The 12,774-nt window shown below is 42.7% G+C and overlaps 1 protein-coding gene across 1 annotated transcript; it reads left to right on the top strand.

The window, feature by feature from the left end:
* sp3a (sp3a transcription factor) lies at positions 1–8,038 on the top strand. Its single transcript, XM_034574542.1, has 6 exons — positions 1–205; positions 586–683; positions 2,420–3,620; positions 4,727–4,913; positions 5,010–5,206; positions 6,096–8,038. The coding sequence occupies exons 1-6, from the start codon at positions 199–201 to the stop codon at positions 6,386–6,388; spliced, it is 1,983 nt and encodes a 660-aa protein (XP_034430433.1). The 5' UTR covers positions 1–198; the 3' UTR covers positions 6,389–8,038.
* Positions 8,039–12,774: the final 4,736 nt, after the last annotated feature.

Below are 12,774 nucleotides of genomic sequence, written 5' to 3'. Positions count from 1 at the left end.
GTGCGTGACGCAAACGCTGCTGGTCAACAGCGCAGGCCCCACCCTTTGTGTTCCCCCCTCACCGCCCGTCAATCAAAATACAAAGAAATCTTGACAGTTATCACCTGATTTTTTACGCGCATGCTTTCGATATAATCCGCCGATCATGTCCGGTGGCTTGTGACTGTCAGGACTCTCCGGTTCACGACGAGTCACGCGATGACTGGTATGTAACATCTGTCTCAGTCCTCGGAAGCTAACAGGCTATCAGGCTATGAGGCATCCTCCGGTTACATTAGCTCGCTAGCAGGGGATGTCTGTCGGTGATCATGCTAATCACCGCCGGGGTAAAATAGCGTTAGCAGCTAGCTAGCTTAGCTCGTCTATCGTTAAAAGTCAGCGAATCTGAATCCAGTCGACCCCGCACTGTTCGTTTCCTGCACGGAGCTTCGTAGCATTAGTTGTAACCGTGTTGTTAGCTAGTACAGCGACGCTATAATAGCCCAGCAGATGTTTTGCATGCATGCATGTGTGTGTGTGTGTGGTGTGTGTAGCTAACGTTAGCTTCGGCTAACACCGCCTAACCTAAATCGTTTTACCACACAGCACGAGAACAGCCATTGAAACCAGAAGATATGGCTGCCATGGAGGTGGACAGCAGTCACAGCGACTTTCTGCCGCAGGAGGACGGCAGGGGCGGCCAGGTAAGGCGTCTCTCTCTCTCTCCCGGGGGGGCTAACACTCATTATGTCGCTGCTGCGTTGTCAGTAGCTGAGCGGCGCTTAGTGGAGTTCACACATTTCAAACTTGGGAGGTGGGAATTGTCTCAGGAAACACTTCGTCTCGGGCAGCGCCGAGAATCCCGCCTCCTACGCTGGGATCGAAGTGACAGGCCAGTTACAGACACCACCGCCAGGCTGCTAACCCCTGTGTTGCTGCCTGCGGGGCTCGAACACAGGACAAGGAAGTCCCTCCTAACTTTAGCTATTTAGCAGCGAGTCACCACTCTCTGTGTGGCCGCCCACTCGCTCTTCCTTTTAAAATATCCCCCCCCTCCCCTCAGCCGCCCCCCCTCGACCTGCTGGCGACCACCTGCACTAGGGTTGAGTCCTAAGGTTGGGTCACCGTCATCAGAGGTGGACAGAGCTGCTGCTGGTGGTGATGATGATGCTGATGCTGCTGAGGTGGAACCTTCACCCACAGCAGAGCGAGGCTGAGCTTGCTCTCGCTTCCATGGAATTGGATCCTCTGTAATTTGGCTTCAAAACAAGAAAATGTGTCATTGCTACAGCTGGAATGTGTTTTAATTATTCAAACAGACCAAGTAAGGACACCTACAGCTTTCTGGTCACATGACAGTTTTCCTTAAAGGGATAGTTCACTGAAAAATATATAAATTCACTCATTATCTACTCACCCCTATGCAGATGGAGGGGTGGGGTGAAGTGTTTGAGTCCACAAATCACTTTAGGAGTTTCAGGGCTGAACAGTGTTGCAGCCAAATCTAATACAATTGAAGTAACTGGGGGACGATTCTTCAGACGTAATAAAACAACATGAAATGCCTCCATACTGCTCTTGTGGTGTCATCCAAGGAACCGGCATTCAAATTCGACTCGAAACGGCGTCAATAACATGTGTTTTAAGCCTGTTGTTGAGATTGTATTTATAGTAAATTAAAACTGAATTATCGCAGAAGAGAATGGCAGTGTAGAGTTTATAAGAAAACTCTGAGATTGTCTCTGAGATTGAAATCCCCTGTTAAATACAAACCATGGTGTGTTTACCCAGTTCTTCTGCTTAAATTAGACCAATAAAAACACTGTGCCTTCAAATCTTAAACAAATCTCAAACAGATGCATGAAATGATTTTAAAAAATCTGGCTATGACAACCAGAGAAGATAAATGGAACATTTAAGTATGTTTAGGTCGAGCATGAGCCGTGGCAGGCCATTACATTTCCCCTGTGTGTGTCTGTGTGTAGCAGCGATGATGCACAGCAGCAGGACTAGCTAATGATGTTGTCTGATGAATGAGCTGCTACTGTCGGACCTCAGTGGTGACTTCAGGTTTACAAATCTGTGTTTGTTATGATTTGTAATAGATCAGTGTCGACCTTAAATGTACTACAACTAAAAGATTAAAATCCATGGATTATTTTTTATCTTTGTTCTTGACCAAGAGAACCAAACTTAGACTGTGAATAAAACTTTACTCCATTTTTTTGCCCATTTTGCTGTTTGCTTCCCAATATTTCTGATACTAATTTTGTGAAATGCAAGCATCATGATTTATCCTCGACAATATTGGGCCATGTGTGCAGGCTATAACTAGGCTGCAACTTACTTTATCTATTTAGCTTACATCAGGGGCTTGATTTTTTTTTCTTTTTTAAATGTCAACCATTTTCTTAAGCAGACCTCTGATTCCTCTTCTCAGCTCACTGGAACTGACAAATGGGAGGTGTTGACACCCACAACAAAGGATGAATCTGGGATGATACAAATCCAAAGTCAAGGAATATTAACATCAAACGGACAGTATGTTCTTCCTCTTCAAAACCTACAAAGTCAGCCAATCTTTGTGACATCGGGAACGGCCTCCTCCAATGCCAACGCAGTGCCTAACATTCAGTACCAAGTAATTCCTCAGATTCAGACCGCGGACGGACAGCTGAGCTTCTCCACATCCAGCATGACTCAGGATGCCACGGGGCAGATTCAGATCCTGCCTGATGGTAGCCAGAGTCTCAGTGTTACATCAACTGCAAACATCCTTAATAACAACCAGAACCTCATATCACAGACTGGTAATGTCCATCAGATCCAGGGGGTTTCTATTGGCAGCTCCACCTTCAACAACCAGGGTCAGGTTGTTACTAATGTGCCTATGGGTTTGCCCGGGAATATCACTTTTGTTCCTATTAACAGCGTGGACTTGGACTCCCTGGGCCTGTCTGGAGCTCAAACTATAGCAACGGGGGTCACTGCTGATGGCCAGTTAATTATGACAAGTCAGCCTGTGGATGGCTCAGAGAGTCAGGTGAAGGCAGATGTTCATCTCACACAGACAATACCAGTCAGTGACTCGAATGCAAATCCTGACCTTTATGTGCCAACGTCTTCCTCTGAGCTACACATTTCAGTAAATGAATCAGGTCTGCTGACACAGGATTCGTCGTTGTCGTCAGTGGCTACTGAACAGGCCGACTCAAGCTCTGGTCTCCAAGAAGGCTACATCCAACAAAACCATGAGCAGGGCATCCAGGTGTCCTCAGCCACACCCATCATCCAGCTGCAGCAGGTGCCTGTTCAGACCACCAACGGTCAGGTGATGCAGACAGGCGGACAGGGTCTGCAGAACGTCCAGCTGATCAATCCGGGAACCTTCATCATCCAAGCCCAGACAGTCACGGCATCGGGTCAGATACAGTGGCAGACCTTTCAGGTGCAAGGAGTGCAGAACCTGCAGAACCTCCAGCTGCCGACCACACCACCCCAGCAGATAACCCTGGCCCCTGTTCAGACCCTGTCACTGGGGTCCAGTCAGGTCAGCATCAGCACAGGTCAGATCCCCAACCTGCAGACAGTGACGGTCAACTCAGTGGCCCAACAGGAAGGAGACACAGACACCATGGGAGGTAGGGCAGCTCTTTATTATTATACACACATTATTATCTCACGTGAGTGTGTACAATACAAACTGTGCTTGACTGACATATCCACAACTCTCTTATTGGTGTTGATGCTCCTGGTAAGGTGGGACGAATTAGACCTTGATTATTCTTATTAGTACTTGGAGTCAAATAACCTCACGTCATTCCTCCAAAACCTCCTTATTTATGTTTGTTTAAAAAAAATCCTGTCACATCTCTCTGAAAGGTCCATCTTTATATTCTCCTACGTACGAAATGATTGCATCAATACAATGAAAGTGAATGGATTTTTCTTTGTGTTGCTCAAAACACACAATCCACAGTAACACTCGTGTAAGCTAGCACATCAAGTGTATTTGTCTTTGTGATATCTGTACTGTTGTAATGATTTGAGTTATCCCCATTATTTTAATTGTAAATTAAGCAAACTTTTTTCTGTTGATCAATTAATAGATGTTTTTTTCAGAGGAGACATTTAGACATGTTAAAATTTTAATTGTTGATCAAATCAATAATGGCTGAATTTAATGTATCTGCCTGGTTTCCGGGCTCCTGGTTTAGTTTGTGCTGCCTCACTGTCATGATTCAATAAGACACTTGGACAGAGAAAAGGACTTTTAATGTTATTAATCAGAACTGTGTAGTCTATAAAATCATGACAAAGGCAAATCAACAGCTGCTTAATGAAAACACATTTGAATCAATTCAAATGTAAAGTTTGAATCACGTGGAGTTTTCATTGTTAACATAGTTTACATGTATTGTATACATGTAAATAAGCATGTGTTGTGCACTGACACAATGCATTGTCTTTAAAGCCATCTTGTGTTAAATGCTGGTGTTAAAACATTTAACACGTTTTTTTAACTGTTGCAAAGTTTATTTAGATTAATTAATTAACTATTAAAATAAGTGATGACACTGATGTATTTTCTGTCAATCAACTAATTATTTTATCGCTGTGTTTAATATGGATACTGTGCAATTTGCCACCATGCTGTCAGCAACGCACAATCGTAAAATACCTCTCTGGCTTTTTGTCGTGTTATTACCAGAGCTTGTGTTGACATTAACGCACACATTCATTTCAGACATTCAGATAAAGGAAGAGCCAGACTCTGGAGAGTGGCAGCTGAGCACCGACTCCACCCTGAACACGAGTGATCTGTCCCACCTGCGCGTCAGGCTGGTGGATGACGATGATCAGTTGGGTCAGGAGGGCAAGAGGCTGCGCCGGGTGGCATGTACTTGCCCCAACTGTAAAGAGTCAGGTGGCAGGTTAGTAATCTCCACACTCTGTGAGTCGTTTGGGTGTCGTGGCTGCCTCTGCAGGGGAAATAACGGAGCCTAACTGTCAGTGCATTTGTTTCTCAGAGGATCCAGCACGGGGAAAAAGAAGCAGCACATCTGCCACATCGCAGGCTGTGGGAAAGTATATGGAAAGACATCGCACCTGCGAGCACACCTGCGCTGGCATTCAGGGGAGCGACCTTTTGTTTGCAGCTGGATGTTCTGTGGGAAGAGGTTCACACGCAGCGACGAGCTGCAGAGACACAGGAGAACACACACAGGTGCCCTTTTTTGGATCCCTTTAGTGTTTGCACATCAGGAAAACATCAGTGTAATGTTCTTGTTTTTTGCTCTTCAAAATGTGAGTCACAAAAGAAATAACAGCATCTTCCCTCCACCCTGAATTAATATGTAAAATGTCAGGTTAGGAATGAAGACCACTGTGGAAACATATCCAGATTTTACAGTCTTGATAGTAATTTTCCAGTTCAGAATGTTTTAACAGTTTATGCAGCACCATAATTTACAAGATTTGTTAACCGATTATGTAACAAACATTTCAAGAGATGCTAGTAATGAGCTGTGGCTTTTATATTCATCCCATGGTTCTTTATTGAGTGTGGACTCAGCCTCTCATCAGCTCGCCTGCTCTGTTTTGAATTTTATAGAATGTTCCTTTGTAATTACAATCGTTACTCATGGGGTGAAATGCACAACATGTTTATTTGCTGGTTTTGAGAAAACAGGTTGGCACTCAACTATGACTGGGTAACGAAAACAATATTAAAAATTATCCCAATATAATTTTCATCAATTGCAATATAACAAAAGTCTAAAATATGGATTGAATGCTGATGCATTGTGCAAACAAAGTGAGGAGGTATAACACATGATTGATCTACCTATTTAAAGCAGGGATTAAAATGTGGCTGTACACACAATAATAATCTATTATTTTAACATCAGTGACAGCTCTACCTTTCATTTTCTTCTTCTTCATTTTCTTTGATATAATTCATAAATCAAACAAACTGAACTTCTGTGCCACTGTCTTAAACTTATATCCCTTCCTTAAAAACATATCCTCCAGACAGATGACAGGTTTGACCCTCTCCAAATGTATTCACCACCAAACTATTTACCCTTCAAACTGTATTTTCTCTCCGGCAGGCGAGAAGAAGTTTGTCTGCCCAGAATGTTCCAAGCGCTTCATGCGGAGCGACCACCTGGCGAAGCACATTAAAACTCATCAGAACAAAAAAGGTGTGAACTCTGGCAGCGCAGTGGTGGCCTCGATGGAATCCGCAGGGTCCTCGGACAGTATCATCACCACGGCGGGCGGGACCACCCTCATCCTCACCAACATCCAGCAGGGCTCCAACGCCGCCCAGGACATCCTGGCCAATGCAGAGATCCCGCTCCAGCTCGTCACCACAGTAGCGGCCAGTGAAGTCATGGAGTGATTTACACTCCGTGTATGAACTTGTGCAAACTCCCGCATACTGTATACTCCTACCTGCGTTTTTATTCACGTTTTGGAAGAAAACTGAAATTATAAATATATATATACATATATATTTTAACACGAAAATAGTCCGACCATGTCCGTACTCAGTTTCTAATGAGGAAAAACTAGTATCTGAGACTAAAAGAAGGTGGAAAAAACATTGCAGTAAACACACAAAGAAATGCCTTATTTTGTACAATATTGTGTAGTTGCAAATGTAGGATGCCATTATGTTTTGAATCTACTAATATGTTAATGTGTTTTTTCATGACAAATTATTGGTAAGTTGAGCAATTTTCTCCTCCGCCTTTTTGCTGGTGGTTTGTTCTGATGAGGTAAAGTATGTTCCATATTGCTCTCAGCAAAGACTCAATCTCACCACAGAGATCCTTTTATCCAGCTCGAGTCATGTTATTGCTTATGTCCTCGCAAATCTCTTAATGTAACATGTTTTATTTTCACTGTCCTCTTTTACTGTCAGTCTGCTTGCACATTAGCAAACCTCCTTCCTGCGTTTATTTTTAAAAGACAAACTCTTCACACAGACTACATTGCAGGTGAAAATGAAAAACAATCAATTTTTTTGTATTGTAATTCCTCTTGAACATAAAATGTTGATATGATATATACGTCATTTGCTTATTAAATATTTTGACCGAACCACTATTTATATCAGGCTTTACATAGAAAATGCATTTGTGATATTAAAAGTCAAAATATTTCCTACGGTTCCATTATATGTAATTCAAATGTGTTTTCCTTCTATGGGAGGATTTCAAAACGAGGAGAGAAAAAAACTTTCGTTGTTATATGAAGAGTAAAAGCCATTTTTGAAGATAATTGCCAAAATTTGACCACAAACTCAGGGTGACTTGTGACTGTGTGACACGAGTAAAGTTCATCACCCCTCGAGCTTCTTGGACAATGAGGGTGTTGTGGAGAGATGTAATCAGATGGACCAAAGGCTGAGGTGAATTAAGCTGTCACCACGTTACCTGTGCTTGTTAAATCTCACCGTCGTTTTTCTTTTTTTTGTAACCATAAGGACGACCCCTGTTATGGAAACAGAATTCTTCAGCAGTATCTTGCTCCATCACTTATCTATTATGCAGTTGGGAAAAAAAATCAGTGTATTACTAAAAGCGGTACTCTTTCTATTAACAGAACTGTTCATCTTGTTTGTTGATAATCCTTTTTTTTTTCTTTTTTTTTTTTAATGAAAAATATGTTTTGTATACTTCCCAAGAAACCACTTTATATCCATCGTCAGTACTATTGTTTCTTTCTTTGTTGATACTCATGGTTTATTTTACGTTGCATTGTCCTGTTCCATATTGTTTTTCTTTCTTTTTTTTTAACCCCTCAACTGTTGAACGTCACATGAGGATAATTGTGTATTTTCTTTAAACCCAACCGGTTGCCACATGGTCCTTTTCAGGAGATTACACTTGAGCCTTTAAGTCAGATAGCACAGAAAGCAAGATGCTTTAGAAACACTCAAACACCATCTTCCTATTATGTACTAAACACTGAAGTTTTATCTTCAATCAAATCTTCTGTATAAATATGTCAATATAACAATATAAACTCTTCTGTCACACTTGAATTTCCTTTGGATTTTTGCTTTATTTTAAAATTCAGTTTTTACATTTGTCTCGCTTGTACCATGTCTGTTATCGGAGGACGGCGTGATATTTCAGACTAAATGACAATGTACATCAAGTTCTCATTTGTCTTTGCACTTGAAATGTTTGGTTTCTCATGTCATGTCATATCATCAAGCCAGGCACTGCGTTCTCTACTCCCCCCCACCCCAAAGGGTTTACACTGGGCCAGTAGTCCAGTAGATGTCACTGCAGCCAAGGGAGCAGGACGAGACGTGTGTTTGACCCCTCGACCTTCCCCTGGTGTTGTGTTCCCGGGATGGAGACAGAAGTCACCGGGGCCAAAAGGAGGTGTGGACCCTCAATTAACCACGAGTTAATGTCACACAGAAATGTCAGGAACATATTCTGCTGCCGGAGAACAAAGTAGTGTCTCATGACTTTGAACCAACCCAGCAGAGTTAACACCTCATTCTGTTTGACCTGGATTCATCTACGTTTGAGTGGAACAGAAGGAAAAGCTTTTTAAATGAACTGCTCCGTCTTGTTTCTTAAACACATAGTTTAATGTCCTTATAGATTGTTAAAAATAGAACTTGTTTTATATTTTTGGATAAATGAACCTGATATTTCAGCAGCACATAAGAGCTGTATCACTTTACCTCTTTACACTAAATGGGACATTTACCTAATTATGTAATGTTTAATATGAGGCTCAAACAGCAGCATGAGAGAGATGAAATGTCTCACAGCCTTCACCTGGTTTCAGTGCCTGCATGTGAACATAATTAAAATGATGGTCTATGAAAAGCTTTATCTGGTAAATCAGAGTGAAGAGCACATGCTTTTTGAGTCTTTGTCGATTTTGCTGAAAACGAGCGAGGAAATGTGGTCTGTGCCGTTAAAAAAAGGACTCGTCCTTTCTGTCGTTCCTTTCATTTGCATAATTTAATGAATCCAATTCATTGTAATGCAATACCAAGTGCAGCAGGAACATAGAATGACAGTTTGAGTTAATGAAATGTGTTAACGGTATCATCATTTACTTGTATGTTAATTAGTCCAATTAATTTCCCCTGCTCGGTAATCTGAATATTGTAATAATCTTTGCTTCCCTGCAGGAATGAAATCTATGATACACACACCTCCGGGGCCGTCTGCAACGAGAGCCGTGGGTTCTCCACTTGTGTGGCAGATTTGAGTGAGTGCACGGAAATGTTTTCAAATGTGAGATTTAGGAATGTTTCTGTTTTTTTTAAACATTTCCTATGTCAGATTTTTATTTATTTTATGACATTCCTGAAGCTTTTATGATGCAAATCACACCCACTGCTGGGAGTGCACTGAGGAGTGGAGGGCGAGTGTCTGGTGTCAGTGGCAGGATAACTTTGTCTTGCTTGACAAAGTGCCATCACCTCATAGCAGGAGGCATGTGTCTCCTGGCCTCTGCAGATAAAAGCTGCCATCGGTGGGCGACCCTCCCCGGCAGCTCAGCAGGTTTAAAAAAGGAGGAAGAGAGAAATCGTGCGGCTGCCGAGCGTGACTCTGTGCACGCTGTCATTTCAGATGACCACCCGGACTGGAGGCCAACTCTGTCGCACTTCTCTTCTCTGTTCTCACATGTTGATGCCATTATCAGATTAAGATGAGCATTAACAGCCACGTTAATGAATCTGGCAGCGTCGGTGTATAATTGTTAAATTAAAAGAAATACACAGAAGCAAGTAAAGCTTCCTGTGGATTTGATTTGCTAAGGCGAACACGTCTTTGCAGCACAGACTCGGTTCCTCTCCATCACTTATGTGGTTTGAACATAATGTGGCACAAATTCTTCGAACGGACAATGACACAAGGGAAGATTCTTATTTTCAGTCACGCGGCCTTAAAATTGTGTTTTTTGTGAACGACAGGTAGCGATTCAAACATTTCTTACACTACAAGTTGTTTTGTACCAAATAGCTTTGGTTCTTCTGGCTCAGTTTGAATAGCAGTGTAATTGTACACGGTGCTCAACTTCTCTTCCATTTCATGTGCAAAATGCATAAATACAATAACTCTGCAGAGGCAGAGGAACACTATAATCATGCAATAACATTTCTGAGTGTATGTGTGATAGAATTCAAAATGCTATTGGGATTATGGTTCTTAACCATTGGGAGGTAATGTGAACTGCAGGCAGAAATGACTTATTGCATTATACTGTCCCAAATATACAAAATACTTCAGGGAGCGGGCTGCTTCTTCCCTATCTCTGCCCAATTTTAACTGTTTTCCTCCGTTGTTGAAGGATAGGCCTGCAATTTTGCAAAATGACTATTATTTGCCTTTCTCGAGGAATCAACAACTTGAAAGTACAGTGCAATGAATTGTTGGGGTTCTGCAGCTGCATTCATTTACAATGTGTCTTTTCTGTGAAACATCTCACAGGCTTTAGAGCATGACGCCTTTATTTCATTTTTCTTTAGGATATAAACTGCCGGGCTCATCATAAGTGAAAAGCTCTTACCTCTCTGCCTAATATTGTGTTTGCTGCAGGGAACTAATGGTGTCTTTTCTGATAAACCATTAGAACATTTCAAACTACATTTAAAAAAAAAAAGTGGCTTGTGTTTCCACATTCCTGACACATTCTTGCCCTTGATCAACTACAGAAGGCAGACAATAGCTTAGATCATTTTCCCCAGGCAAGGAAACACAGCATGGATCAACTCAATAACCTGATATTCCCTGTCTACTGAATGTGGCCAATTTAGCAAAGGTCAGCGCCTTTTTTTTTTATTCCAGAGACAATTTGGTGACCTCCCTCCGGAGCCCCAGCGGGACCCGAGGAGACAAACAGAATCGTCGAGCTGCAAAGTGCTCGTGTTGACATTGCGTTCAGGTCTGGACTTCTCAAGGTGAACAGATACCTGGTGTGGGACAGAGGGGGCCATTATGCAAACCTGATAGCCACGGCAAGCAGTCACATGCCTGTGACCGAGTTTGTCTTGTATTTTTCCGTCGTTATTTATGGAGTCAGGTCGGGTGGTTGTTGGCTCGGCTGCAAACCGTCTTCCATCCTCCCTTTTATATGCTAATGAGCCGTTCACAACTTCAAATTAAAAGCTCTTGTTTCAGGGGAAATTATGGCCTTACGATGGTCTTGTTCCGGTGCAGTCAATCTTTGCTGTCTTTATTGTAAAATGTCCCTCTCCTGCTGTTTTGCATCTATAGAACAGATTTTTTCTTTCTAGAACAAACTGTGAAAATTGAATCTCTAGACAATGAGACAGCTCCATCAAATTTTCCACGTCCACCTTTGCCCTCATTCACAGTGTGCGTCTGTTTTCAGTGAGGAAACAATTGTGTAAGAGGATGTTAGAGATCCATATGAGAAGATTAGGAGCAATCATCTTTAGCCATTCCCTGCAGCACTCATATAGTTGTCCCACTGTACAAAATAACTCTGTCTTTGTTGTGCACCTCAAGGTCAAACAAGACAATCGCTTCAACTTCTGTGGACTCGAGTTGGAAGGAGAAAAAAAACCCCAGTATTTTCTTTTGGTGACAAGAGCTGGCCCTCAGTGTTACTCAGCCCATTGAAAACGATTTCAGATATGAAAGGGGATGTTTTGTATTTGAAAATGTACATTAAACGGTGTCAACAACATCCTGGAGGTCAGAGAAGAGTCCCCCCGCGCAGACTGAATCCGGCTGCGGCGCCCGAAGACTCGACACCCCCCTGAGTGGCGGCTCTGTGATGGCTCTCAGTTTCTCTCGTCATGTCCCTGGCAGCTTTGACACAGGTAATATGCATGCACGCTGACAGTGCCTGCGATGTGCTGCAGAGACAATGATGTACATATCATTTTCCTCCCTGACTGATTGAAGACTGTAATCTGTGCTGGACTTTCTCTCTGATTACACACGTCTCAGGGAGCAAAACAAGGACTCTGAGCCTCCACTGGGCACCGGGCTCATCCAGGGCTTTCAGCCTTCAAGAGGACTGAAGTCTGCCTTTAAGGTGAGCTCAATTTTCGTCCAATTTACACTATTGTTACAAGTGTCGGATAGAATGCATCTGGCAGATAGTGGTCAAACAGTGGCTGTCTGAAGATGACACGGGAACAGAGATGTATCTGGCACCCAAGGTCATCCCATTCCCATCTCCGGCACAGTTGTGAATGTTTAGAGCGCCTGCGAAGAGAGAGAAACGGTATCATGAATTTTACATTCACCAGCTTTGAAACAGTATCATGAATTTTACATTCACCAGCTTTGTGCTCTCGTACAAAAGATAAAGTATCTCCTACAGCCGCACAGGCCAATACCAAACCTGTCCAAGGAGAGCGGCCATGAAGCGAAGACAGAGAATATGTTGTCGGTAGCTGTAATACTCTGAACCTTCCTCTGTGCAAACGGTGATCCGCTGGTTTAATGATGAAGCAAACCAGTGTTTCCCGTTTTTTTTTTTTATTTAATGTTAGCAAACAGCGCACTCAGACATTTAACATGCTCTTAACCTGCCTGCGTAACCTTGTGAGGTGCACTTGTGTCTTTATGTAAAACCTGGGAGATTTCTCTGTTGACAATAGGTCAATCCTTTACAGAAGGTACCTAGCACATTACAAGGTTGGTCTCGGGGGAGAAGTAATGGGTTCTGGGCAATTGACCAACCTGCCATGCTTTACTGCACCTGCACTGAGTTAGAGCTGTCATCATTACCACTTCCTCCAACGTTCACCCGCAGCAACCCAGA

This window comes from Hippoglossus hippoglossus, chromosome 21 (genome assembly GCF_009819705.1).
Source record: "Hippoglossus hippoglossus isolate fHipHip1 chromosome 21, fHipHip1.pri, whole genome shotgun sequence".
In the NCBI taxonomy this organism is placed as follows: domain Eukaryota; kingdom Metazoa; phylum Chordata; class Actinopteri; order Pleuronectiformes; family Pleuronectidae; genus Hippoglossus; species Hippoglossus hippoglossus.
Note: the sequence above shows the minus strand (reverse complement) of the source record. Positions and strands in the feature narration are given on the sequence as shown.